At 45.3% G+C, this 27,882-nt stretch overlaps 1 protein-coding gene across 1 annotated transcript in view; it reads left to right on the forward strand.

Annotated features, from left to right (window-relative positions):
• The window catches only part of LOC134337248 (unconventional myosin-If-like), a 165,315-nt gene that overhangs the window by 116,163 nt on the left and 21,270 nt on the right, over positions 1 to 27,882 (forward strand). The window contains exons 12-18 of the mRNA XM_063032098.1: positions 835 to 921; positions 3,464 to 3,547; positions 11,679 to 11,846; positions 15,669 to 15,754; positions 16,615 to 16,696; positions 21,406 to 21,512; positions 27,049 to 27,147. Of these exons, the coding sequence (XP_062888168.1) occupies positions 835 to 921; positions 3,464 to 3,547; positions 11,679 to 11,846; positions 15,669 to 15,754; positions 16,615 to 16,696; positions 21,406 to 21,512; positions 27,049 to 27,147 (713 nt within the window). The remainder of the gene's footprint in view (positions 1 to 834; positions 922 to 3,463; positions 3,548 to 11,678; positions 11,847 to 15,668; positions 15,755 to 16,614; positions 16,697 to 21,405; positions 21,513 to 27,048; positions 27,148 to 27,882) is intronic.

Below are 27,882 nucleotides of genomic sequence, written 5' to 3' on the forward strand. Positions count from 1 at the left end.
TAACATATTAAATCTTCTCAAACTCCTAATGAAATACAGTTGCTGCCATGCCTTCTTTGTAAGTGCATCCATAAGTCGGGCCCAGGATAGATCCCCAGAGATGGTGACACCCAGGAGCCTGAAGCTGCTCACCCTCCCATGAGGGCAGGTTTATTCCCTCCACTTACCCTCCTGAAGTTCACATTCAATTCCTTGGTCTTATTGACATCGAATACAATAGTTGTGTCACGAGCAAATTTATAAATGGCACTTGAACTGTGCCTAGCCGCACAGTCGTGGGAGTAGAGAAAATAGAGCGTGGGCTAAGCACACATGCTTGAGATGCGCTGGTGCCGGTGCTGGTTGTCAGTGAGGAGGAGATGTTATTTTCGATCCACACAGACCGTGGTCTCACAGTGAGGAAGTCGAGGATCCAGCTGCAGAGGGAGGTACGGAGGCCCAGGTTTTGGATATTTTTGATTAGAACTGAGGGTATGATTGTGTTGAACACTGAACTGTAGTCATTAAGCAGCAGTCTGACACAGTATTACTATTGTCCAGGTGCTCCAAGGCTGAGGGGAGAGCCAGTGACCTATCGTGGCGATATGCAGGTTCAGGTTCAGGTTCAGGTTCAGGTCCATGCTTGGGCTTGACCAACCTCTCAAGGCGCTTCATCACAGTAGATGTCAGTGTCACGGGGTAATAGTTACAGAGGCAGCTTACTCTGCAGTGATTGCCCACAAGAAAATTAATCTCAGGGTTGTATGCGGTGACATATACTTACTTTGATAATAAGTTTACTTTGAACTTTGAACTTTTGATGTTTAAGAATAATATTTTCCTTCTCTCTCACAGAGAAATGGGTTTGAACAATTCTGCATTAATTTTGTGAATGAGAAGCTCCAGCAGATTTTCATTGAATTAACCCTGAAGGCAGAACAGGTAAGAAAGTCATGACAAGCATTGCCAATCTATTAGTCAGTGCTAACATTACCTGAGTAAAATTATTGGGGTTCTGTACTTTGCTTCTATAGGGATACTCAATGTATAATTAAAAGTGTTGCAAGTCATACCGTGTGGCAGAGTGTTTCTGATCCACTCATGGCCGAGTTTGGGTGAAAGCAGAGTGCCCAAGACGCTTGGGGTGTCTGACACACGGGTGTACAGACGGCCAAAAATAGGCAGAGTCTCAGCCTACTGAACGTGGACTCTGACTGGGTGTTCAGCTTTGACGTCCAGAATCCAGGAACCTCTCCCCCTTCCAGCCTCATCCCATGTGAGCCAGAATCGGAATCAGGTTTATCATCACCGGCATGTGTCGTGAAATTTGTTAACTTAGCAGCAGCAGTTCAATGCAATACATGATATAGAAGAAGAAGAAAAAAGAAATAATAATAAATACATAAATAGATAAGCAAATCAATTACAGTATACGTATATTGAATAGATTAAAAATCATTTAAAAACAGAAATAATACATATTTAAAAAGTAAGATAGTGTTCACAGGTTCAATGTCCATTTAGGAATCGAATAGCAGAGGGGAAGAAGCTGTTCCTGAATCACTGAGTGTGTGCCTTCAGGCTTCTGTATCTCCTACCTGATGGTAACAGTGAGAAAAGGGCATGCCCTGGGTGCTGGAGGTCCTTAATAATGGAAGCTGCCTTTCTGAGACACCGCTCCCTGAAGATGTCCTGGGTACTTTGTAGGCTAGTGCCCAAGATGGCGCTGACTAGATTTACAACCTTCTGCAGCTTCTTTCGGTCTTGTGCAGTGGCCCTTCCATACCAGACAGTGATGCAGCCTGTCAGAATGCTCTCCAGGGTACAACTATAGAAGCCTTTGAGTGTATTTGTTGACATGCCAAAACTCTTCAAACTCCTAATGAATTATAGCCGCTGTCTTGCCTTCTTTATAACTACATCGATATGTTGGGGCCAGGTCAGATCCTCAGAGATCTTGACACCCAGGAACTTGAAGCTGCTCACTCTCTCCACTTCTGATCCCTCTATGAGGATTGGTATGTGTTCCTTCGTCTTACCCTTCCTGAAGTCCACAATCAGCTCTTTCGTCTTACTGACGTTGAGCCAAGACCCCCTCCTGGTAGTGCTCAGTAGCAGAGTGTGTGAGGGAAAAGAAGGCAGGCGAGTGTGCGAGTGCATTCTGAATGGTGAGTGTGCAAGAACATTCTGACTGGTGGGTGTGTAAGAGCATTCTGACTGGTGAGTGTGTGAGAGCATTCTAGCTGGTGAGTGTGCGAGAACATTCTGACTGGTGAGTGTGTAAGAGCATTCTGACTGGTGCGAGTGCATTCTGACTGGTGAGTGTGCAAGAACATTCTGACTGGTGGGTGTGTAAGAGCATTCTGACCGGTGAGTGTGTGAGAGCATTCTAGCTGGTGAGTGTGCGAGAGCATTCTGGCTGGTGAGTGTGTGAGAACATCTTGGCTGGTAAGTGTGCAAGAGCATCCTGGCTGGTGAGTGTGTGAGAGCATTCTAGCTGGTGAGTGTGTGAGAGCATTCTGACTGGTGAGTGTGCGAGAGCATTCTGGCTGGTGAGTGTGCGAGGGCATTCTGGCTGGTGAGTGTGCAAGAGCATCCTGGCTGGTGAGTGTGCGAGAACATCTTGGCTGGTAAGTGTGCGAGAGCATCCTGGCTGGTGAGTGTGCGCAAACATTCTGACTGGTGAGTGTGTGGGAGCATTCTGAATGGTGAGTGTGCAAGAACATTCTGACTGGTGGGTGTGTGAGAGCATTCTAGCTGGTGAGTGTGCGAGAGCATTCTGGCTGGTGAGTGTGCAAGAGCATTCTGGTTGGTGAGTGTGCAAGGGCATTCTGACTGGCGAGTGTGCGAGTGCATTCTGGCTGGTGAGTGTGTAAGAGCATTCTGGCTGGCGAGTGTGTGAGAGCATCCTGGCTGGCGAGTGTGTGAGAGCATCCTGGCTGGTGAGTGTGCGAGAACATCCTGATTGGTGTGCACCAGCATCCTGACTGGTTGCGTCATGTCCTGGTACAGCAATTACAACGTGCAAGAATGCAGGAGACTTCAGGACAGTAGTTCCATCTCAGGCACAGTCCTTTCCTCCAGTGACAGCATCTGCAGGAGGCAGCAAAGACCCCACCATCTAGGCCATTCCATCTTCTCCCTGCTGCTATCAGACAGGAAGTACAGAAGCCTGAAGCCGCAAACCAGCAGGTTCAGCAACAGCTACTTTCCTCCAACCATGCCCAACTCTCCTCGTTTCACAGCCGGGCTTGGGACTGTCCATGGAGGAGTCTGTGCTTGTGCAGATGACAATAAATTCAATTTGCCTTGACCTGAGGCACGTCCTGCAGACATGTGTGCACACAGAGGAAAGCCCATTGCCCACTGCTAGGTTACTGCACCTTTCCAAGTGAGTTTGCCTGTGATGGCCCAAACATGATAATGGAGACTGAGCCAAATTCCCAAGGCCTGTTGATGCATCCAATGTCTTTCTGGTCAACAGGAGGAATACGTACAAGAGGGGATAAAGTGGACACCTATTGAATACTTCAATAACAAAGTTGTCTGTGACCTAATCGAGAACAAGGTAAGCCATTTTGCCAAGTATAGATAAAGAATGGTGGAAGTACTCGGCGGATCAGGCAGTGTCAAAGGTGCAAAGGTTCATTTTATTATCAAAGTATGTATGCAGAATACACCTCTGAGATTTGTCTTCTCCAGATAGTCATAAAATACAGAAAACCGTAGAAGCAGTTTTAAGAGGGCCGGCTGGTGGCGCAATGACATCGGCGACGGACCTGGGAGCAGATGTTCCGGGCTCGAAACTAGTCGGGTCTGCCCCCGAGTACGCTTTCCATCCGTGCCAGGTTGAGTGTCGAGACCGCAATTCGACCTCATAAAACAAATGGAAAATTACTGTGAAAATGTCTGTGTGAGGAGTGGTGTACCACACAGTCTCTCTCTCTCGCTCTGCGCCTTGTAAAAGCCATGAAAAGAGATCATCATGGACGCACGCACAGTTGCACGCACACAGTTACATGCCAAAAAAAATGTAGTTATAAGAAAGACATCAATTACCCCCCCACCGCACAAAAAGAAAAAGAATCTAAAACTAGCAAACGCCAACCCCTCCCTCACACAAAAACTAACAGATCACCAACATGGAGAAACAACAAGAACATCAAACCCCAAACCCCAGCCCACCAATCGGCAACAAGAACATCAAACCCCAAACCCCCCCCAGCCCACCAATCAGCAACAAGAACATCAAACCCCAAACCCCCCCCAACCCACCAATCGGCAACAAGAACATCAAACCCCAAACCCCCCCCCAGCCCACCAATCAGCAACAAGAACATCAAACCCCAAACCCCCCCAGCCCACCAATCAGCAACAAGAACATCAAACCCCAAACCCCCCCCAGCCCACCAATCAGCAACAAGAATATCAAACCCCTAACCCCCCCAACCCACCAATCGGCAACAAGAACATCAAACCCCAAACCCCCCCCCCAGCCCACCAATCAGCAACAAGAACATCAAACCCCAAACCCCCCCAGCCCACCAATCAGCAACAACAATATCAAACCCCAAACCCCCCCCAACCCACCAATCAGCAACAAGAACATCAAACCCCAAACCCCCCCCAGCCCACCAATCAGCAACAAGAACATCAAACCCCAAACCCCAGCCCACCAATCAGCAACAACAATATCAAACCCCAAACCCCCCCCAGCCCACCAATCAGCAACAAGAACATCAAACCCCAAACCCCCCCCCAGCCCACCAATCAGCAACAAGAATATCAAACCCCAACCCCCCCCCAAACCACCAATCGGCAACAAGAACATCAAACCCCAAACCCCCCCCAGCCCACCAATCAGCAACAAGAACATCAAACCCCAAACCCCCCCAGCCCACCAATCAGCAACAACAATATCAAACCCCAAACCCCAGCCCACCAATCAGCAACAACAATATCAAACCCCAAACCCCCCCCAGCCCACCAATCAGCAACAAGAACATCAAACCCCAAACCCCCCCCCAGCCCACCAATCAGCAACAAGAATATCAAACCCCAACCCCCCCCCAACCCACCAATCGGCAACAAGAACATCAAACCCCAAACCCCTCCCAGCCCACCAATCAGCAACAAGAACATCAAACCCCAAACCCCCCCAGCCCACCAATCAGCAACAACAATATCAAACCCCAAACCCCAGCCCACCAATCAGCAACAACAATATCAAACCCCAAACCCCCCCCAGCCCACCAATCAGCAACAAGAACATCAAACCCCAAACCCCCCCCAGCCCACCAATCAGCAACAAGAATATCAAACCCCAAACCCCCCCCAACCCACCAATCGGCAACAAGAACATCAAACCCCAAACCCCCCCCAACCCACCAATCAGCAACAAGAACATCAAACCCCAAACCCCCCCAGCCCACCAATCAGCAACAAGAATATCAAACCCCAAACCCCCCCCAACCCACCAATCGGCAACAAGAACATCAAACCCCAAACCCCCCCCAGCCCACCAATCAGCAACAAGAACATCAAACCCCAAACCCCCCCCAGCCCACCAATCAGCAACAAGAATATCAAACCCCAAACCCCCCCCCAACCCACCAATCGGCAACAAGAACATCAAACCCCAAACCCCCCCCAACCCACCAATCAGCAACAAGAACATCAAACCCCAAACCCCCCCCAGCCCACCAATCAGCAACAAGAACATCAAACCCCAAACCCCAGCCCACCAATCAGCAACAAGAACATCAAACCCCAAACCCCCCCCAACCCACCAATCGGCAACAAGAACATCAAACCCCAAACCCCCCCCCAGCCCACCAATCAGCAACAAGAACATCAAACCCCAAACCCCCCCAGCCCACCAATCAGCAACAAGAACATCAAACCCCAAACCCCCCCCAGCCCACCAATCAGCAACAAGAATATCAAACCCCTAACCCCCCCCAACCCACCAATCGGCAACAAGAACATCAAACCCCAAACCCCCCCCCCAGCCCACCAATCAGCAACAAGAACATCAAACCCCAAACCCCCCCAGCCCACCAATCAGCAACAACAATATCAAACCCCAAAACCCCCCCAACCCACCAATCAGCAACAAGAACATCAAACCCCAAACCCCCCCCCAGCCCACCAATCAGCAACAAGAACATCAAACCCCAAACCCCAGCCCACCAATCAGCAAAAACAATATCAAACCCCAAACCCCCCCCCAGCCCACCAATCAGCAACAAGAACATCAAACCCCAAACCCCCCCCCAGCCCACCAATCAGCAACAAGAATATCAAACCCCAACCCCCCCCCAACCCACCAATCGGCAACAAGAACATCAAACCCCAAACCCCCCCCAGCCCACCAATCAGCAACAAGAACATCAAACCCCAAACCCCCCCAGCCCACCAATCAGCAACAACAATATCAAACCCCAAACCCCAGCCCACCAATCAGCAACAACAATATCAAACCCCAAACCCCCCCCAGCCCACCAATCAGCAACAAGAACATCAAACCCCAAACCCCCCCCCAGCCCACCAATCAGCAACAAGAATATCAAACCCCAACCCCCCCCAACCCACCAATCGGCAACAAGAACATCAAACCCCAAACCCCTCCCAGCCCACCAATCAGCAACAAGAACATCAAACCCCAAACCCCCCCAGCCCACCAATCAGCAACAACAATATCAAACCCCAAACCCCAGCCCACCAATCAGCAACAACAATATCAAACCCCAAACCCCCCCCAGCCCACCAATCAGCAACAAGAACATCAAACCCCAAACCCCCCCCAGCCCACCAATCAGCAACAAGAATATCAAACCCCAAACCCCCCCCAACCCACCAATCGGCAACAAGAACATCAAACCCCAAACCCCCCCCAACCCACCAATCAGCAACAAGAACATCAAACCCCAAACCCCCCCAGCCCACCAATCAGCAACAAGAATATCAAACCCCAAACCCCCCCCAACCCACCAATCGGCAACAAGAACATCAAACCCCAAACCCCCCCCAGCCCACCAATCAGCAACAAGAACATCAAACCCCAAACCCCCCCCAGCCCACCAATCAGCAACAAGAATATCAAACCCCAAACCCCCCCCCAACCCACCAATCGGCAACAAGAACATCAAACCCCAAACCCCCCCCAACCCACCAATCAGCAACAAGAACATCAAACCCCAAACCCCCCCAGCCCACCAATCAGCAACAAGAACATCAAACCCCAAACCCCAGCCCACCAATCAGCAACAAGAACATCAAACCCCAAACCCCCCCCAACCCACCAATCGGCAACAAGAACATCAAACCCCAAACCCCAGCCCACCAATTGGCAACAAGAAAGAATGGGCGAGAACACAAAAAAAATAGAACTGAAAGAGGCCAATAGTAACTACAATCCATAAATCTCAGAATTTTGATAACATATCTGAAAGCATCAGGACCTAGCGGCCCCTCCAACGGCATCCGTACCCAGCAGCCTCTCTGAAGGAAATGACACGAAACAGCAATCTCACCAAGGGCAGCGATATGAACCAATGGCCTCTCCAAGAAACACCTGCTCTCCTCCGCATTTGCCTCAATCTTTCAATCGAGATGCGTCAGTGTAGAGGGAAACAGTTAATTTCAGATCCTATCTCTACATTAGATTGAACATAAAGATTCTGGATTGTTTAACGTCATTTCCAGTACACAAGCGTAAAGGGGAATGAAATAATTATTACACCGCACCTAATGCAACACAAAAAAACACAGTAAGATAAAGAACACAATAATAATTAAAAAACACATAAATATAAGTACATAAGGTAGCTTATATACATTTATTGACTGCCTGTCCATAAAGTGATGCTAGGCACAGGAGCGTCTGTACATAAGGTGACTGACAGGAAATGATAAAGTTGTGGTGGTTGGGGGTGTGGAGGGATGGGTTAGTGGGTGGAGGTGTTGATCAGTCTTACTATTTGGGAAACTACCTGTTTGAGTCTGGTGGTTCTGGTGTGGATGTTACGTAGCCTCCTCCCTGATGGGAGTGGAACAAACAGTCTGTGAGCAGGGTGGATGGGATCCTTCAAGATATTACTGACCCTTTTCCAACAGCTTTTTGTTTATTCAGCACTGTGCAAAAGTCTTAGGCACATGTAAACAAATTCTGTAAAGCACAGATGCTTTCAAAAATAATGAAATGGAAAGTTTCTAAATACCAAAAAGTACTATAAAGAGCAGTAAACAGTAAAAAAACTAAATCAAATCAATTCTTGGTGTGACCATCCTTTGCCTTTAAAACTGCCTCAATTCTCTAAGGTACATTGTTGTGCAGTTTTATAAGAAAATCAGCTGGTAGGTTGTTCCGGGCATCTTGGAGAACTTGCCACAGTGCTTCTGCAGACTTCGGCTGTCTCGCTTGCTCTGTCTCTCCAGGTAATCCCAGACAGCCTCAATAATGTGGAGATCAGGGAGGCCATACCATCTGAAACCATATAAATAACCTCAGACTTTTCCGCAGTACTATGTGTCCTTGATGGCAGGTGTGCTGGTGCAGGGGCCAGTGCCGGTACCGGTGCCACATTGGGCGGTTTTGACTCCCTGTTGAAGAGCCCTCCTGCCCACCACAGTGCAGAGTGATTAAAACCATAAGACATAGGAGCAGAATTCGGCCATTTGGCCCGTTGTGTCAACTCTGCCATGCCATCCATTTTCACTCTCAACCCCAATCTCCTGCCTTCTCTCCGTAACCTTTCACGCCCTGACTAATCAAAAAACCTATTAACCTCTGTTTTAAATACACCCAATGACTTGGCCTCAATGAACCATCTCTAGACCAGGGGTTCCCAACCTTTTTCATCTATGGGCCCTTACCATTAAGTGAGGGGTCTGTGGAGACCAGGTTGGTAATCCCTGGTCTAAAAGGACACTTCTCTATTCTGAGGCTGTGCCCTCTGCTCCTAGACTCCCCTACTATTTGAACCATCCTCTCCACATCCACTCTATCTTGGCCTTTCACCATCCAATAGGTTTTTAAATGAGATCGCCTCCCCCCATTCTTCTAAATTCCAGTGAGTACAGGCCCAGAGCTATCAAATGCTCTTTCCATGATAACCCTTTCATTCCTGGAATTATTCTCCTGAACCTCTTCTGAATTTTCTTCAATATCAGCCGATCCTTTCTTCGATAGGAGCTCAAAACTGCTCACAATACTCCAAGTGAGGCCTCGCCAGTACTTTATAAAGCCTCAACCTTACATCCTCTCGAAATGAATGCCAACATTATATTTGCCTTCCTCACCATCGACTCAACCTGCACGTTAACCTTTAGGGAATCCTACAGGTAGACTCTCAAGTCCCTTTGCACCTCAGATTTTTTAATTTTCTGCCCATTGAGAAATTTTTGTGGACCTCCATCAAATCTCCACTCATTTTCCTACACTCCAGAGAATAAAGTCCTAACCTATTCAACATTTCCTTAGAGCTCAGCTCCTCAAGTCCTGGCAACATTTACCCTGTATTCCTCGCCACTCTATAATTCGTTTCTGATGACCAATATTGTGCAACAAAAGAGCACAGGACGAGGCCACTCAGCTCATCATACCTATGCTTTCATTTCTTCTACCAAAGTGAATGATCATACGCTTCCCGACACTATATTCCATCTACCACACCTTTATCATTCTCTTAATCTGTCTGTCTGTCTGCAGCCTCTCTATTTCTTCAATACTACCTGCCCCTCCACCAGTCTTCGTAGATTAAGCTGTAATATACATGCAAACAAACGCCTTTCAATGGGAATCATACAGAAGCGATCACAAACCGGTGCTCAAAGATCAGGTTTAGCATAATTCTAACATTTTCCTGAGGGCAAGTTCAACACCAACAGCAACGAGAGGTCTCACGAAGGACTGCAAACACTGGACTCTGGAGCAATAAGCTAAGCGCTGGAGGAACTCGGGGCTGGGTCAATGTTTCTGAACATTTTAGGGTTCACGGCTCTTATCCACTCTTGGGATTCTAGTGGAATTAATGTGTAATTTAAACAATTTCCTTCTGGATCTTGTGATTTAGAGTCATAGAGCACTGCAGCACAGAAACAGGCCTTTCAGCCCATCTAGTCCATGCTGAACTATTACTTTGCCTAGTCCCATCGACCTGCACCTGGACCATAGCCCTCCATACCCCTTCCATGCATGCTGTTATCCAAATTTCTCTTAAATGTTGAAATCGAAATCACATCCACCACTTGTGCTGGCAGCTCGTTCCACACTTTTATGGACCCACTTAGTGAAGAAGTTTCCCTTCATGTTCCCCTTAAACTTCTCTCCATCCACCCTTAACCCATGACCTCCGGTTGTAGTCCCACCCAACCTCAGTGGAAAAAGCCTGCTTGCATTCACCCTATCTATACCCCTTCTAATTTTGTATACCTCTATCAAATCTCCTCTCAATCTTCTACACTCCAGAGAATAAAGTTCTAACCTGTTCAACCTTTCGCCGTAACATGGGTCCCTGTAAAGTGCTAAGTATCGTGTTGCCCCCTTTGGATGCCGGAAATATCATTAATCCAACAAAGAGTTTCTAGTTCTCGCTAGTGAGAGTCTATAAGACATAGGGGCAGAATTAAGCCATTCGGCAACATTTACCCTGTACTTCCTCGCCACTCTACAGTTCGTTTCCTGATGACCAATATTGTAGAACACAAGATAACAGGAAGAAGCCACTCGGCCCATCATACCTGCCCTACCATTCAATATGATCATATTCTCAACATCTGTTCTAGTTCCGCATAACCCTCAATTCTTTGATCTTTCAAATATTGATCAATTTCCACCTTAAACATACCCAGTGTTCCAGCCTCCACCACCCTCAGCAACAGAGAATTCCAGAGATGAGAGAAGTTATCAGTTTGACATGACTGACCCCCTTGTTTTCAGCTGATTCCTTTATTCGTGAGTATTGAAAGGTTTGGATAGAATGGACATGGAGAGGATGTTTCTTATAGTGGGGAAGTCTAGGACCAGAGGGCACAGCCTCAGAATAGAGGGATGTCCATTTAGAACAGGGATGAGGAGGAATTTCTTTAGCCAGAGAGTGGTAGATCTGTGGAATTCATTGTGGAAGCCTGGCCATTGAGTATATTTAAAGTGGAAGTTGTTATGATCTTGATTAGTCAGGATGTCAAAGTTTATGGGGAGAAGGCAAGAGGATGGTGTTGAGAGGGAGAATAAATCAGCCATGGTGGAATGGTGGAGCAGACTCGATGGGCCGAATGGTTTAATTCTGCTCCTATGCCTTATGGACTCCCACTAGTGAGAACTAGAAGCTCTGTTGGATTATTGTTATCTCAGGCATCCAGAGGGGACGTCACGGGAGTGTAATACTTTACGAGATCAGGGTTCAATTCCCACCTCTGTCTGTAAGGAGGTTGCTCACTCTACCCGTGAGCACGCAGCTTTCCTTTGGGTGCTCTGATTTCCTCCCACATTCTAATGGCGTACAGGCTAGGGTTAGTAAATAGCACCAGAGCTTGCTGACTCTTGTGGGCTTCCTCCAGCATATCCTCGCTGACGACTTGATGCAAGCGGCACATTTCACTGTGTGTATCAATATACTTGTGACTAATAGAACTCGTCTAATTGAATCGAATCTAGTCCTCCACATGCACTGTGCAACTTGTGTTCCCATTGGCAGAGTCCGCCTGGAATTATGTGCGTCCTGGATGATGTTTGTGCCACCATGCATGCCACAGGAGAAGGGGCAGATGCAACGTTACTGCAGAAGCTCCAGGCTGCAGTAGGAGGCCACGATCATTTCAACAGCTGGAACCAAGGATTTATAATCCACCACTATGCTGGAAAGGTAATCCCGATTCTTGCACCATCCACTAATTCCACACAACTAATCTTCCTCTATTGCATGGGTTCCCAAGCTGGGGTCCACGGACCCACTGGCTGATGGCATTAAAAGAAGGTTGGGAGCCCCTGCTCTATTGGAATTTTTACTGGGACACTGTCTGGATTAGAGTGTGTGCCTTATGAGGAAAGGTTAAACGACCTAGGGCTTTGCTCCTTGGAGCTCCTCTGGTCCCTCAAGGACTTGAATGTTTTGTAAACAATAGTAATCATATTTTAATTTGAAATTGTTAATAGTTTTGTGAACCCCTGTTTATTGTTTGTGTTTTTGTGACTGAATAAACAGTTGAATGTTTGTGAAAAAAATGATGAGAGGTGACTTTATAGAGCTGGGCAAGATGATAGATTGAGTGGACAGCTAGAGACTTTCTCCTAGGCTGAAATAGCGAATACAGGGGCTCCCAAACATGGTTATGTCATGGAGCAATGCCATTAGACAAGCGGTCTGTGGACCTCAGATTGGGAACACCCAGGCTTACACAACAGGGCATAACTTTAATGTGATTAGTGGAGATGTCAGAGGTGGGGTTTTTTTGCACAGAGAGTGATGGGTGTGTGGAATGCCCTGGTCAGTGCAGATGCATTAGAGGTATTTATAAGATAGGCACGTGGATGATAGAAAAACGGAGGGCTATGTCGGAGGGATTGGTCTAGGAGTAGGTTAAGAGGTCAATACAACATCAGGGAGCAAAGGACCTGTACAGTGCTGTGATGTTTTATGTTCTATGAATATCATGTTTCATCCACTTCCAACTTGTTTCTTAACCCATCACAAGCAGAGGAAACAACCATTGTAAACCCCAGTGAGCAAATCATTCCTCTAATCTCAAACCAAAGGAAGTTCTGCTGAGGTGAAAACATAAGAATTACTCAGACAATGAACAAAGGAAACAACAAAGAATATTTGAAACCTAAGACCAACAAGAGTAAATTTCAATACCACAATAAACAGGGTTTTGTCTGAAGTTTGATTGGGTAATGCATTTTACTGAGTGACACTGAGTAATGTTCTCTAGACTCTACTGTGCCCAACCACTCAACTGCCATGGGGGTTTCTATTCACTTTAAAACTTCCGAGCCTGGGACAGAGTTCATCGTCTCGGTTTCCGCTCTTCACCTTTACGTGCTGATCTTTAAATGTGTGAACATGGAGAAGTAGTCAGATCAAGTAAGGATTAGCTTGTTTCCACCACAACAGAGCTAACTGATTGAAACCCGTTTTTACTGGGCGTCTCTAGAGATGTGGCTTGTTAGCCCCTCACTTACAGCTACCGGACTCAGCGGTGAAAAAAACCACCTTTCTCTGACTCTGTACATCTAGGGTTGGTATGACTTGGATCCCACCAAAGCCAGGAAGTCGGGAAGTCTCGAACCCCAGTAGGTGCGAGTACTGTGTAAATACTGCCCCCATGCAATTAGCCGTCAGCAAGAAATAACAGATCGTACACTGCATACAATTATAAAGAAAGCATATTTACAAATTTCAGCTTTATCAAAGAGTTGATAGGAAAAAGAAAAGAAAAATAAATAGAAAGAGCCCATTACAGTTAACCCAGTACAAATGTTGGAGCTCATCTTGAAGTTGTCTTTAACTCATGTGATGCACTCAGGGTCTGCATGAAAGCATACAATACCTTCCAAATGTCACTTGAAATCCGCCTGAAACAAACGGGCTCTCCCACAGGAATATTGGCCCTTCCTCCAGGAAGCTATTTAGCTGCACAAAGCACCTTGTGCAACAGGGACGGCATCTTCAGCCATCTTCCCTCCTGTCGTCTTTCAGCTCCCACCAAAAAGACTTTAACCCATGCTGGTGTTGTTCACAAAAACCTCTACGTCCAGCATTCTCTAGAACCATCTCCCAATTCCACCATCCTGATTGGTTGACACAACATTCTTAAATTGTACAACATAGCCCCGTATCTTTAGCTCAAATCCAAACAAGCTAAAAGCAAAACAGACTGCTCTTACTGAACTGCTAAAATGAAATACCTATAGCATAGCAGTAAAAATCTAAACCAGGACTTTACACAAAGATCACACATGAAAAATATTCACACGGATGAGATACTCACAGTTTCTACATTTATGGAATTTGGGGCAAAGTGAAAGGACTTAACTCCATCATGGCCACTAGTCTCCCAACCATCTTCAAACTGTGGTACTAAGGATCCTTACCATCCAGCACACGCCCTGTTCTCACTGTTACTGTCAGGGAGGTGCTACAGGAGCCTGAAGACACACACTCAATGTTTTAAGAACAGCTTCTTCCCTTCCATCATCAGATTTATGAACAATTCATGAACACTACCTCACTATTTTTGCTCTCGTTTAGATCTTTTTAAATATATAAATATGTGTGTGTGTGTGTGTGTGTGTGTGTGTATTTATATTCTTATTGTAACATGATTTTTATACATTACACTGTATTGCTGCCATAAGAAAAATATTTTTACGACATACGTCAGAGATAATATATCTGATTTTAATGAATGTGTTGGGCCCAGGATAGATATTCAGAGATGTTGTCCCACAATTTATCAACCACCTATTTACACTAAACCTACCTGAATTCCTTTTTTAAGTTCTCCCAACATGATCTATTTTATATTATTTGGAGATATAGCAAGCTAACAGGCCCTGCTGGCCCAATGATCTCACACTGCCCAGTTACACGCATGTGACCAATGAACCTACTCATCCATACATCTCTATGATGCCACTCCTCCTCCTCAGCTCCTCACAGATCCCACCACTCACCTGCCCCTTTTACAGTGGCCAGTTTACCTACCAACGTGCAGATCTTTGGGGTGTGGGAGGGAACTGGAACACCCAGGGGCAGTCCATGCGGTCACAGGGAGAACGTGCAAAATGAGCGCAGGCGGGACCGAAGGACAGGATTGGACCTGTGTCTGTGGTGCCGTGAGGCAGCGACTCCACCAGATGTAACTCAGTGCCACCTCTCCCTCTGTCACTGTATTCCACCGAATGTCCATCATGGCTTAGTCACCCCTGTTGGATCCATCTGTTTAATTCTTCAATTAGACTACTTAATTGATATTTTCTTTGCAGATTAACAATTAATTGTCGGCTTGTATTTTATATAATTGCCCATCTACAAATAACTGCCTAATATGCTTCCTAGTGGTCATTATATGAATGTACTTGTATATGTAAGTTCAGTGTGTTCCCCTAGTGCAGAGGTACCCAACCTGGGGTCCATGGACCCCTTGGTTAATGATAGGGATCCATGGCATAAAAAAGATTAGGAATCCTTACCCTAATGGTTATATTGGTATGATTCTGGAAGCTTCTTTTGGTACTACATTATTTGAATAACAGCTATCTCTTTGGTTGACTCTTATCTACATATTTGACTGTGTTACCTCCTCGTATTGAGGGGACATTCTAGGAAACCTACAAACTCTCTGTCCCAACCCCATTCGGGCTTTCTGAAGGTGCCCTGAACCGACCACATCTACCAACGAGAACAGCAGCAGAAGAATATCCAAACTCTCAAATACTCTCCAGCGTTACGTTAGCTTCTAACAGAGCTTCCGACCCAGCTTCCACAGTCAGTCCATAAAGCCTGAAACCACTCTGCTGCCTGTTCCATCATCAGCGTTGTTGATGGTGACCCCGAATAGAACAAAGAACATTCACCCCCAGAACGCCGAAGGTTTGGAGAGCCAGGGGAGCATGAGTAAAGACAATGTTTTATTTCCTGGAGATTTTACATCTGAGTTTTGTTTAACCTGTTTCGTTGCAGGTATCCTACGATGTTAACGGATTCTGTGAGCGCAACAGAGATGTCCTCTTCACCGATCTGATAGAACTCATGCAAACCAGTGAATTGTAGGTTATTGACATTCCTCCTCCTGTTTGCTTCCACTTTTGAAAACTCTCTAAGGTTCACATTGGGACGACGGTTTCTCTTGTGGTGTGTCAACAGTTTTCTATACCTATACCGAAGGTGATAGCTTGAGCCATCAGGAAGGGGTGTAGGACAGCCGCACCAGGTCCGGTTGGGATTGAGATTGGAGTTTGGAGGGAGATTAGGGTTGGGGAAACAGGGAGCTGGTGGCTGAAGTGTGGTGGTCGTAGGTGTAGGGGTCGGGGGTCTCATGGAACCAACCCGAGAGAGAAGTGGAGGCCTGGCGCAGGTCAGCAGTGATCACACTGTGTGATGGGACAGCTCTAGTGTGACGGTTAGTGGAATGCTTGGCAACGTCAGTCAATTCCCATCACTGTCTGTGAGGAGTTTGTACATTCTCCCTGTGGCCACACGGGTTCCCACATTTCAAATAAAGATGTCTGGATTAGGGTTGGTAAGTTGTGGGTACACTATATTGGTGCCAGAAGTTAGTAAATTGTGGGTACACTATGTTAGTGCCAGAGGTCAGTAAGTTGTGGGTACACTATATTGGTGCCAGAAGTTAGTAAGTTGTGGGTACACTATTATTGGTGCCAGAAGTTAGTAAGTTGTGGGTACACTATATTGGTGCCAGAGGTCAGTAAGTTGTGGGTACACTATATTGGTGCCAGAAGCATGGTGACACCTGTGGGCTGCCCTCGGTCATCCTCAGACTGTGTTGGTCATTGACACAAGCATCACTTTTCACTCTGTTTCAGTGTTTGGATGTTCTTGTGACAAATGAAGGGAATTTATATCTCTCTGTTTTTTCTATCTGATCCGTGTGTGATTCTTCTTCCAGCCCCTTTATTCAATCCCTGTTCCCAGAAAACCTACAAAACGAGAAGAAAGGCCGACCAACCACAGCAAGCATGAAAATTAAGGTATTTTCCATGTGATAAAAAGCAAAGGTGTTTCACACGCACTTGGTGAGAATGAATGAGACCGTGTTGCAGATGCAGTCACATTAAACCACTCAGATCTCTCTCAGACCCTGAACTACTTTAATGTCTATTACAGAAAACAGGGTAGTGAATGGCACATGGTGATCTCTCATTCCCAGGGTCATATGTTGTGTACAGGTCTGATCACTGAATTATAGGAAAGATGTCAACAAAATAGAGAGAGTACAGAGAAGATTTACTAGACTGTTACCTGGGTTTCAGCACCTAAATTACAGAGAAAGGTTGAACAAGTTAGGTCTTTATTCTTTGGAGCGTAGAAGGTTGAGGGGGGTCTTGATAGAGGTATTTAAAATTATGAAGGGGATAGATAGAGTTGACATGGATAGGCTTTTTCCATTGAGAGTGGGGGAGATTCAAACAAGAGGACATGAGTTGAGAGTTAAAGGGCAAAAGTTTAGAGGTAACATGAGGGGGAACTTCTTTACTCAGAGAGTGGTAGCTGTGTGGAACGAGCTTCCAGCAGAAGTGGTTGAGGCAGGTTCGATGTTGTCATTTAAAGTTAAATTGGATAGATATATGGACAGGAAAGGAATGGAGTGTTATGGGCTGAGTGCAGGTCGGTGGGACTAGGTGAGAGTAAGAGTTCGGCACGGACTAGAAGGGCCGAGATGGCCTGTTTCCATGCTGTAATTGTTATATGGTTATATGTTCCTGCATTACAGCAGAATATGTCTGAAGCACACAATGAACACAGAACATAGAACAATTCAGCCCAGGAACAGAGCCTACAGCCCACAATGTTGTGCTGAAACAAGTAATTCAGTAATCCAATCGCCAACTGAACTAATCTCCCAAATCCCTCACATTCATGTGTTTATCTAAACATCTCTTAAAAATTCCGAATTGTCTGTCTCTACCACCACCTCAGACAGTGCATTCCAGGCCGCCCGGCATCTCTTTTAAAATTACCCCATCACCTTACATGCATGCACTTTGGAAAAGATACTGTCTGTCTATTTATCTGTGCCTCTCATATTCTTATAAACCCCTGTCAGATCTCCATTCAGCCTCTTCCAGTTCAGAGAAAACAACCCAAGTTTATCCAGCTTCTTGTTGTAACACATGCCCTCTAATCCAGGTAACATCCTGGTAAACCTCTTATGCACCTTCTCCAAAGTCTCAACGTCCTTCCTGTAGTGGGTGACCAGAATTGTAACAAATACTCCAGATGCATCCTGAAGCTGCAACATAATTTCCTGACTTTTGAACTCAGTGCCTTGACTAATAAAGACAAGCGGGCCATAAGCCTTCTTAACCACCTACTGACCTGTGTAGCCACTTTCAGTGAGCTATGAATATATGGAGCAATTGCAGAATAATATAAGAAAATACGTTTCAGAATTTGAAAAATATAAAAAATGCCTTAGTATTTTAAATTTCCTTTCCCTGAGCATAGTAAGGACCCTCTCCAAAGTGGGTACGGATGTCCCTGTCAGAAGAATCTCTTCACCATGGCCAGAGACATCAGTATCATCCATCGGGAGAAACCTGTCCCTTCACCAATAATCTGTTTTTAAAAAGACCATAAGACATAGGAGCAGAATTAGGCCATTCAGCCCATCGAGTCCTCTGCCATTCTATCATGGCTGATCCCAGATCTGACTCAACCCCACATTCCTTCGTTCTCGCCATATCCTTTGATGGCCTGACCTATCAGGAAATGATCAACTTCCGCCTTAGATATATGCACAGACTTGACCTCCACTGCAGCCTGTAGCAGAACATTCCACAGACCTACTATTCTCTGGCTGAGAAGCTCTTGGTAAATTGATAAATTGGTTTATTATTGTTAATGTCTCAACATACAGAGAAAAACTTGTCTTGCGTGCCGTTCATAAGCACAAGAGGTTCTGCAGAAAGTCCTCTTTCCCTTTCTCCCAGGGTACACGCTCCTCTCCAATCAGATTCCTTCTTCTCCAGCTCTTTTCCTTTTCCTCCTATCACCTCCCAGTTTCTTACTTCATCCCCCTCCCCCACTTACCTGGCTTCACCTATCACCTTCTACCTTGTTCTAACTCTTTCCTCTTCCCCTGCCCCTTCTCCTTCTGTCATCTGACCCCTTCCTTTCCAGTCCTAATGAAGGTTTAATATCACTGGCATACAATACAGCATGTTGTGAAATTTGTCCTAAAGAAAGGTCTCGCACAAAACGTCGACTGTTTATTCATTTCTGTAGATGCTGGTTCAGCCGCTGAGTTCCACCAGCATTTTGTGTGTGTTACTCAAGACTTGCAACATCTGCAGAATCTCTTGTTTTTAGGTTCTGCAGGTGCTGGAAATCTAGAGTAGCACACACAAAGTTCTGGAGGAACTCAGCAGGTCAGCTGGAATCTATGGGTTGATGCTGACCTGCTGAGTTCCTCCAGCATTTTATGTGTGTTGCTGTGGATTTCCTCAGTTTTGGGCAAGTCTACAAGATGGCATTCCTTTACCCGGTCTGCCACCTAGTGGCTACAGAGACCACTGCCTCCCCCAGACGGAGTGCAACTCTGTTCTGCAGTCAACGAATGGTTTAGTGAGGACCCCCACAAAATGCTGGAGGAACTCAGTAAATCAGGCAACAATGACTGTTTATTCATTCCCATTGATTTTGTGTGTGTTGCTCTGGATTTCCCGCGTCTGCAGAATCTCTCATGTTTGTGTTGTTTTTATTTACACATCCAGCACGGTGACAGGCCCTTCCGGCCTAACGAGCCTGCGCCATCCAATTACACCCATGAGACACATTTAACCTAATAACCTGTACGCTTTAGGACTGTGGGAGGAAACCTGAGCACCCGGAGGAAACCCACACGGTCACAGGGAGAACATACAAACTCTTCACAGGAATTGGCGCGAATTGGGATCACTGGCGCTGGAATAAATGTATGCTTTAAATAATCCCAGACATAATTAGTTGAAAAAAATTAGGAAGGTGATGAATAACTTCAATAATTACTTCATCAAATAAGTCAAGCATTTTTGAAAGAAATGTATGATTATTAACTTAAGGCTCGTTTTAAAAAATACATCTTCTCCACTTGTTCCATTGAAGGTTAAAAGCAGAGCTCCAGAATTTAATGGTAACTAGACCAATGTAGATATTAAAGAAGTATGATGAACAAATGGAAGAGCAGACTCGATGGGCTGAATGGCATGATTCTGTTCCTATGTCTTAATCTCTAAGTAGATATATATTTGAAAGATCTGGGTCATGGGGATCTGGTACAAAAGAGGAGATAAGGCCTTGGGTAGACCAGCCTCAGCAATATTGAACAGCTGTCCTGGCTCAAGGGGCTGAATGGCCTAATTTTACTCCAATGTCTTATGGTCCAAGTAGATATGTATTTGAAAGCTCAGGAAGTTGAGGGTCTTTAGGAATTGGTACAGCAGAGGAGATCAGCCTCAGTGATATTGAACACAAGGACTGGCTTGAGGGTCCAAATGGCCTGTTCTTGCTTTCACTTTCTCTCCGAGGCCAATGTTTGCAGATGGACATTACAAGACTTTGATCTGTTCCCGTGTCCTGAAATCCTTGTGGAAGGCTGTTCTCACTCCCGCCCTTTCAGCTTTTACAGTAACGTCCATCACAGAATGAACCAAGCTGCCCACTATCGAACATCTCCACATACTGCACATCTCAGGGCCAGAGGCAGAGCTCTGATGTGTTGACACTGCTCGAGAGTTAACCTGCGAGGACCATTTGATGACTCTGGGCCTGTACTCATGGGAGTTTAACAGAATGAGGAGGGATCTTATTTAAAACCTGTTGGAATATTGAAAAGCTGAGGTAGAGTGGATGTGGAGAGGATGTTTCCTATGGTGGGGGAGTCTAGGACCAGAGGACACGGAGTGGAAATGAAGAGGATGTTTCCTACAATGGGGGAGTCCAGGACCAGAGGGCACAGCTTCAGAGTAGAGTGATGTCCATTCCAAACAGAGATGAGGAGGAATTTCTTCAGCCAGAGGGTGGTCAATCTGTGGAATTCATTGCCACAGCCAAGTCATTGGGTATATTTAAAGCAGAGATTGATAGGTTCTAGATTACTCAGGGCGGCAAAGGTTAAGAGGAGAAGGCAGGAGAATAGTCTGATGGAAAGGGCTAGTAAATGAACAGTGGCTCCTATCAATTGAAAGAGGAGCCAACCATAGCAGCACAGTAGCGTTGGGGTTAGTGGAACATATTATCCCTCTCAACTCCATTCTCTTGCCATTCCCCACAACCTTCGAAGCTCTTACTAGTCAAGAACCTACCAACCTCCGTTTTTAATGTACCCAATGAATTGGCCTAAACAGCCATCTATGACAATGAATTCCACAGATTCACCACCCTCTGGCTAAAGAAATTCCTCCTCATCTCTGTTCTAAATGGACGTCCCTGTATTCTGAGACTGTGTCCCCTGGTCCTCCCACGTCCCAAAGGTGTACAGGCTTGGATTTGTAAGTTGTGAACGTGCTATGTTTCTTCCGCTTCAGTCCTGAAGAAGGGTCTCAGCCTGAAACATCGACTGTTTATTCATTTCCATTGATGCTGCTTGACCTGCTGAGTTCCTCCAGCATTTTGTGTGTTACTCCTTGTGTGTCTCTCTCCCTTCACATGGATGTTTCACGAGTGAAATTTAAAATTGTTAATTCTTTGCTCTATGTAGAAACAAGCGAATGATCTGGTCAGTAGGTTAATGAAGTGTACCCCTCACTACATCCGGTGCATCAAACCCAACGAGACAAAGAAACCAAAAGACTGGGAGGAGAACAGGTCAGTTTGCTTTGTTCAGTTTGTCTGACAATTTGTCAGTATGTAATGTATATCTTCCATTTTATCCAATATCTATACAGACACTCTAGTGCCTTTATGGACATACGATCTATATGCAGTGCCTATAAAAAGTATTAAGTCATTAATAATTGGTTGCATAAGTAGTCACCCCCTTTAATATGACACATCAAATAATCACTGGTGTAGCCAATGGGTTTGAGAAGTCACATAATTAGTTAAATGTTGATCACCGTGTGCAGTCAAGGTGTTTCAATTGATTGTAGTGAAAATACACCTGTGTCTGGAAGGCCCAACTGCTGGTGAGTCAGTATCCTGGCAAAAACGACACCACGAAGACAAAAGAACACTCCAAGCAACTCCATGAAAAGGTTATTGAAAATCACAAGTCGGGAGATGGATACAAGAAAATTTCCAAGTCACTAAATATCCCTTGGAGTACAGTTAAATCACTCATCAAGAAATGGAAAGAACATGGCACAGCTGTAAATCTGCCTAGAGCAGGCCATCCTCAAAAACTGAGTGACCATGCAAGAAGGGGTCTAGTGAGAGAGGCCACCGAGAGACCTATGACAACTCTGGAGGAGTTACAAGCTTCAGTGGCTGAGATGAGAGAGACTGCGCATACAACATCTGTGGCCCAGGTGTTTCACCAGTCACAGTTTTATGGGAGAGTGGCAAAGAGAAAGCCACTGTTGAAAAAACCTCACATGAAATCTCAGCTAGACTGTGCCAGAAGGCATGTGGGAGACTCTGAAGTCAGCTGGAAGAAGGTTCTATGGTCTGATGAAACCAAACTTGAGTTTTTTGGCCATCGACTATATTTAGCGTAAGCCAAACACAGCACATCATCAAAAACACACCATCCCTATTGTGAAGCATGGTGGTGGCTGCATCATGCTGTGGAGATGCTTCACTGCACCAGGCCCTGGAAAGGTGGTGAAGGTAGAGGGTAAAATGAATGCAACAAAATACAGGGAAATCCTGGAGGAAAACCTGATGCAGTCTGCAAGAGAACTACGGCTTGGGAGAAGATTTGTTTTCCAGCAAGACAATGACCCCCAGCATAAAGCCAAAGCTACAAAGGAATGGCTTAAAAACAACAAAGTTAATGTCCTGGGGTGGCCAGGTCAAAGTTCAGACCTCAATCCAATTGAAAATTTGTGTCTGGGCTTGAAAAGGGCTGTTCACTCATGACTCCCATGTAATCTGACAAAGTTTGAGCAGTTTTGTAAAGAAGAATGGGGAAAAACTGCAGTGTTCTGATGTGCAAAGCTAGTAGAGACCTATCCACACAGACTCGAGGCTGTAATTGCTGCCAAAGGTGCATCTACTAAATACTGACCAAAAGAGGGTGAATACGTATTCTATTAAATATTTTGTTGTATATTTGTAATTAATTTAGATCACTTTATAGAGATCTGTTTTCACTTTGACATGAAAGAGTCATTTTCTTTGATCAGTGTCAAAAAAAGACAAATTTAACAGGGTTGTTATCATGGGTGACTTTAACTTCCCTAATATTAATTGGCACCTGATTAGTTCCAAGGGTTCAGATGGGGCAGAGTTTGTTAAGTGTGTCCAGGATGGATTCCTGTCACAGTATGTTGACAGGCCGACCAGGGGGAATGCCATACTAGATCTAGTACTTGGTAATGAACCGGGTCAGGTCACAGATCTCTCAGTGGGTGAGCATCTGGGGGACAGTGACCACCGCTCCCTGGCCTTTATAATTATCATAGAAAAGGATAGAATCAAAGAGGACAGGAAAATTTTTAATTGGGGAAAAGCAAATTATGAGGCTATAAGGCTAGAACTTGCGGGTGTGAATTGGGATGATGTTTTTGCAGGAAAATGTACTATGGACATGTGGTCGATGTTTAGAGATCTCTTGCGGGATGTAAGGGATAAATTTCTCCCAGTGAGGAAGATAAAGAATGGTAGGGTGAAGGAACCATGGGTGACAAGTGAGGTGGAAAATCTAGTCAGGTGGAAGAAGGCAGCATACATGAGGTTTAGGAAGCAAGGATCAGATGGGTCTATTGAGGAATATAGGGAAGCAAGAAAGGAGCTTAAGAAGGGGCTGAGAAGAGCAAGAAGGGGGCATGAGAAGGCCTTGGCAAGTAGAGTAAAGGAAAACCCCAAGGCATTCTTCAATTATGTAAAGAAAAAAAGGACGACAGGAGTGAAGGTAGGACCGATTAGAGGTAAAGGTGGGAAGATGTGCCTGGAGGCTGTGGAAGTGAGCGAGGTCCTCAATGAATACTTCTCTTCGGTATTTACCAATGAGAGGGAACTTGATGATGGTGAGGACAATATGAATGAGGTTGATGTTCTGGAGCGTGCTGATATTAAGGGAGAGGAGGTGTTGGCATACATTAGGACAGATAAGTCCCCGGGGCCTGACGGAATATTCCCCCGGCTGCTCCACGAGGCGAGAGAAGAGATTGCTGAGCCTCTGGCTAGGATCTTTATGTCCTCGTTGTCCACGGGAATGGTACCGGAGGATTGGAGGGAGGCGAATGTTGTTCCCTCATTCAAAAAAGGTAGTAGGGATAGTCCGGGTAATTATAGACCAGTGAGCCTTACGTCTGTGGTGGGAAAGCTGTTGGGAAAGATTCTTAGAGATAGGATCTATAGGCATTTAGAGAATCATGGTCTGATCAGGGACAGTCAGCATGGCTTTGTGAAGGGTAGATCGTGTCTAACAAGCCTGATAGAGTTCTTTGAGGAGGTGACCAGGCATATAGATGAGGGTAGTGTAGTGGATGTGATCTATATGGATTTTAGTAAGGCATTTGACAAGGTTCCACACGGTAGGCTTATTCAGAAAGTTAGAAGGCATGGGATCCAGGGAAGTTTGGCCAGGTGGATTCAGAATTAGCTTGCCTGCAGAAGACAGAGGGTGGTGGTGGAGGGAGTACATTCAGACTGGAGGATTGTGACTAGTGGGGTCCCACAAGGATCTGTTCTGGGACCTCTACTTTTCGTGATTTTTATTAACGAACTGGATGTAGGGGTAGAAGGGTGGGTTGGCAAGTTTGCAGACGACACAAAGGTTGGTGGTGTTGTAGATAGTGTAGAGGATTGTCAAAGATTGCAGAGAGACATTGATAGGATGCAGAAGTGGGCTGAGAAGTGGCAGATGGAGTTCAACCCGGAGAAGTGTGAGGTGGTACACTTTGGAAGGACAAACTCCAAGGCAGAGTACAAAGTAAATGGCAAGATACTTGGTAGTGTGGAAGAGCAGAGGGATCTCGGGGTACATGTCCACAGATCCCTGAAAGTTGCCTCACAGGTGGGTAGGGTAGTTAAGAAAGCTTATGGGGTGTTAGCTTTCATAAGTCGAGGGATAGAGTTTAAGAGTCGCGATGTAATGATGCAGTTCTATAAAACTCTGGTTAGGCCACACTTGGAGTATTGTGTCCAGTTCTGGTCACCTCGCTATAGGAAGGATGTGGAAGCATTGGAAAGGGTACAGAAGAGATTTACCAGGATGCTGCCTGGTTTAGAAAGTATGCATTATGATCAGAGATTAAGGGAGCTAGGGCTTTACTCTTTGGAGAGAAGGAGGATGAGAGGAGACATGATAGAGGTGTACAAGATAATAAGAGGAATAGATAGAGTGGATAGCCAGCACCTCTTCCCCAGGGCCCCACTGCTCAATACAAGAGGACATGGCTTTAAGGTAAGGGGTGGGAAGTTCAAGAGGGATATTAGAGGAAGCTTTTTTACTCAGTGTGGTTGGTGCGTGGAATGCACTGCCTGAGTCAGTGGTGGAGGCAGATACACTAGTGAAGTTTAAGAGACTACTAGACAGGTATATGGAGGAATCTAAGGTGGGGGCTTATGTGGGAGGCAGGGTTTGAGGGTCGGCACAACATTGTGGGCCGAAGGGCCTGTACTGTGCTGTACTACTCTATGTTCTATGTTTAATCACTGTGATTCAATGTTGTAAAACAATAAAACATGAAAACTTCCAAGGGGGATAAATACTTTTTATAGGCACTGTATAAAAGCTATCTTATGTATTTATAATTGTTGTGTTTTTTTAATTATTATTGTGTTCTTTATCTTATTGTGTTTGGTTTGCCACTGCATCAAATCTGGACTAATTATTTTTTTGATCTCCTTTACACTTGTGTACTGGAAATGACATTAAACAATTCTTAATCTTGAGTAACTTCATTTTTAGAAATTCTTTATAATTGTTGAATGTTGTTGTTTTGTTGCATGTCACACTAACGCACCACAGCAAATTCCTAATACAGGTAAACAGTGAATGAAGTTGTTCCTTGATGTGTGGGAATGTTTCTCAATCACTGCATCAGCCTGGGGTCTGCCTACAGAGGACATTAGGTACATTCTGTGGAACCCATCCCACATGATACAGTTTCACTCTTTACATCCAATGAATAAATAGATAACCAAACTGAAAGTCATTCACGGAAAAGCCCTTCCCACCATTGAGCACGTCTACACAAAGCATTGTCACAAGAAAGCAGCATCCCTCATCAGGGACTCCCACCACAAGGCCAGGCTCTCTTCTCATTGCTGCCATCAGGAAGCATGTACAGGAGCCTCAGGACTCACACCACCAGGTTCAGGAACAGTTATTACCCCTCAACCCATCAGGCTCCTGAAGCAGAGGGGATAACTTCACTCACCCCAACATTGAAATATTCCCACAACCTATGGTCTCACGTTCAGGGGCTCTTCATCTCAAGTTCTCATTGTTGCTTATTTACTTATTTATTTTTATTATTATTTGGGTTTCTTTTTGTATTGCAGTTTGTCCTTTGCACACTGGTTGTTTGTCAGTCTTTTCATTGATTCTGTTGTATTTCTTTGTTCTACTGTGAATGCCTGCAAGAAAATGAATCTCAGGAAAAGATGAGGAAACATGATACTAAATTTACTTTGAATTGTGAAAAATCAAGCATCTAGGACCCCATGCCACCTTCTCACAGCTACCATCAGCCAGAAGATGCAGGATCAAGAACAGCTACTTCCCTTCAACCACTCAGTTCTTGACCCAGTGGAAAAACCGTAGTCAGGCAATTGAACCAAAAGTGGATAACTTCTCTCAGCTTCACTTGCCCCATCATCGGAATGTTCCCACAACCAGAGGAGTCACTTTCAAGGACTCTTCATCTCATGTTCTCGATATTTATTGCTTATTTATTTATTATTATGATTATTTCTTTCTTTTGTATTTGCAGAGTTTGTTGCCTTCTGCACTTTGGGTCGTCTTTCATTGATTATGTTATGGTTATTATTCTATAGATTTATTGAGTACGCCCACAAGAAAAAAGAATCTGCGGGTAGTATATGCTGACATAGGTGTACTTTGATAATAAAATTACTTTGAACTTTTGAACTTTAATCATTGCAGCTTAGCAACACTTTGATCACTTTGCACTGCAATGCACTTCGTTTTTGCTCTATTTATCTGTGGTACTTTGACTGAGGAACTGACAGTGTTTCTCGCCTCTTCTTTCAATCCAATCTCTCCCAGGGTAAAGCATCAAGTTGAATATCTGGGACTAAAGGAAAATATTCGAGTACGGCGTGCTGGATTTGCCTATAGAAGACCTTTCCCAAAATTCCTGCAGAGGTACCTTATTATTTCAGGCTGCTCACTGAGACAGCATCTCCACTCATAGACGCTTAGTGCAGAAACTAAATGGGACTTGAGATTACCTCTTTTTCCTTACACACAATTATATAGGATTGCAGATTCCCTCGTTATCTGTACATATGGTTGTATAGGATTGCAGATTCTCTCATTATCTATACGTATGAACATAGAAATCTATAGTACATTACAGGCCCTTCGGCCCACAATGTTGTGCCAACCGTGTAACCTACTCTAGAAGCTGCCTAGAATTTCCCTACTGCATCGCCCTCTATTTTCTAAGCTCCATATACCTGTCTAAGAGTCTCTTAAAATACTCTATTGTATCCACATCTACCACTGTCGCTGGCAAAGCATTCCACGCGCCCACCACTCTCTGTGTGAAAACTTACCCCAGACATCCCCTCCGTACCTACTTCCAAGCACCTTAAAACTATAGAAACAGAAAAACTACAGCATAATACAGGCCCTTCGGCCCACAATGCTGTGTCCAACATGTACTCACTTTAGTAATTACCTAGGGTTACTCAGAGCCCTCTATTTTTCTAAGCTCCATGTACCTGTCCAGGAGTCTCTTAAAGGACCCTATCGTATCCACCTCCACTACTGTTACTGGCAGCCCATTCCACGCACTCACCACTCTCTGTGTAAAAAAACTTATCCCCGACATCTCCTCTGCACCTACTTCCAAGCACCTTAGAAATGTGCCCTCTC

Source organism: Mobula hypostoma, chromosome 24 (genome assembly GCF_963921235.1).
Source record: "Mobula hypostoma chromosome 24, sMobHyp1.1, whole genome shotgun sequence".
NCBI lineage: Eukaryota > Metazoa > Chordata > Chondrichthyes > Myliobatiformes > Myliobatidae > Mobula > Mobula hypostoma.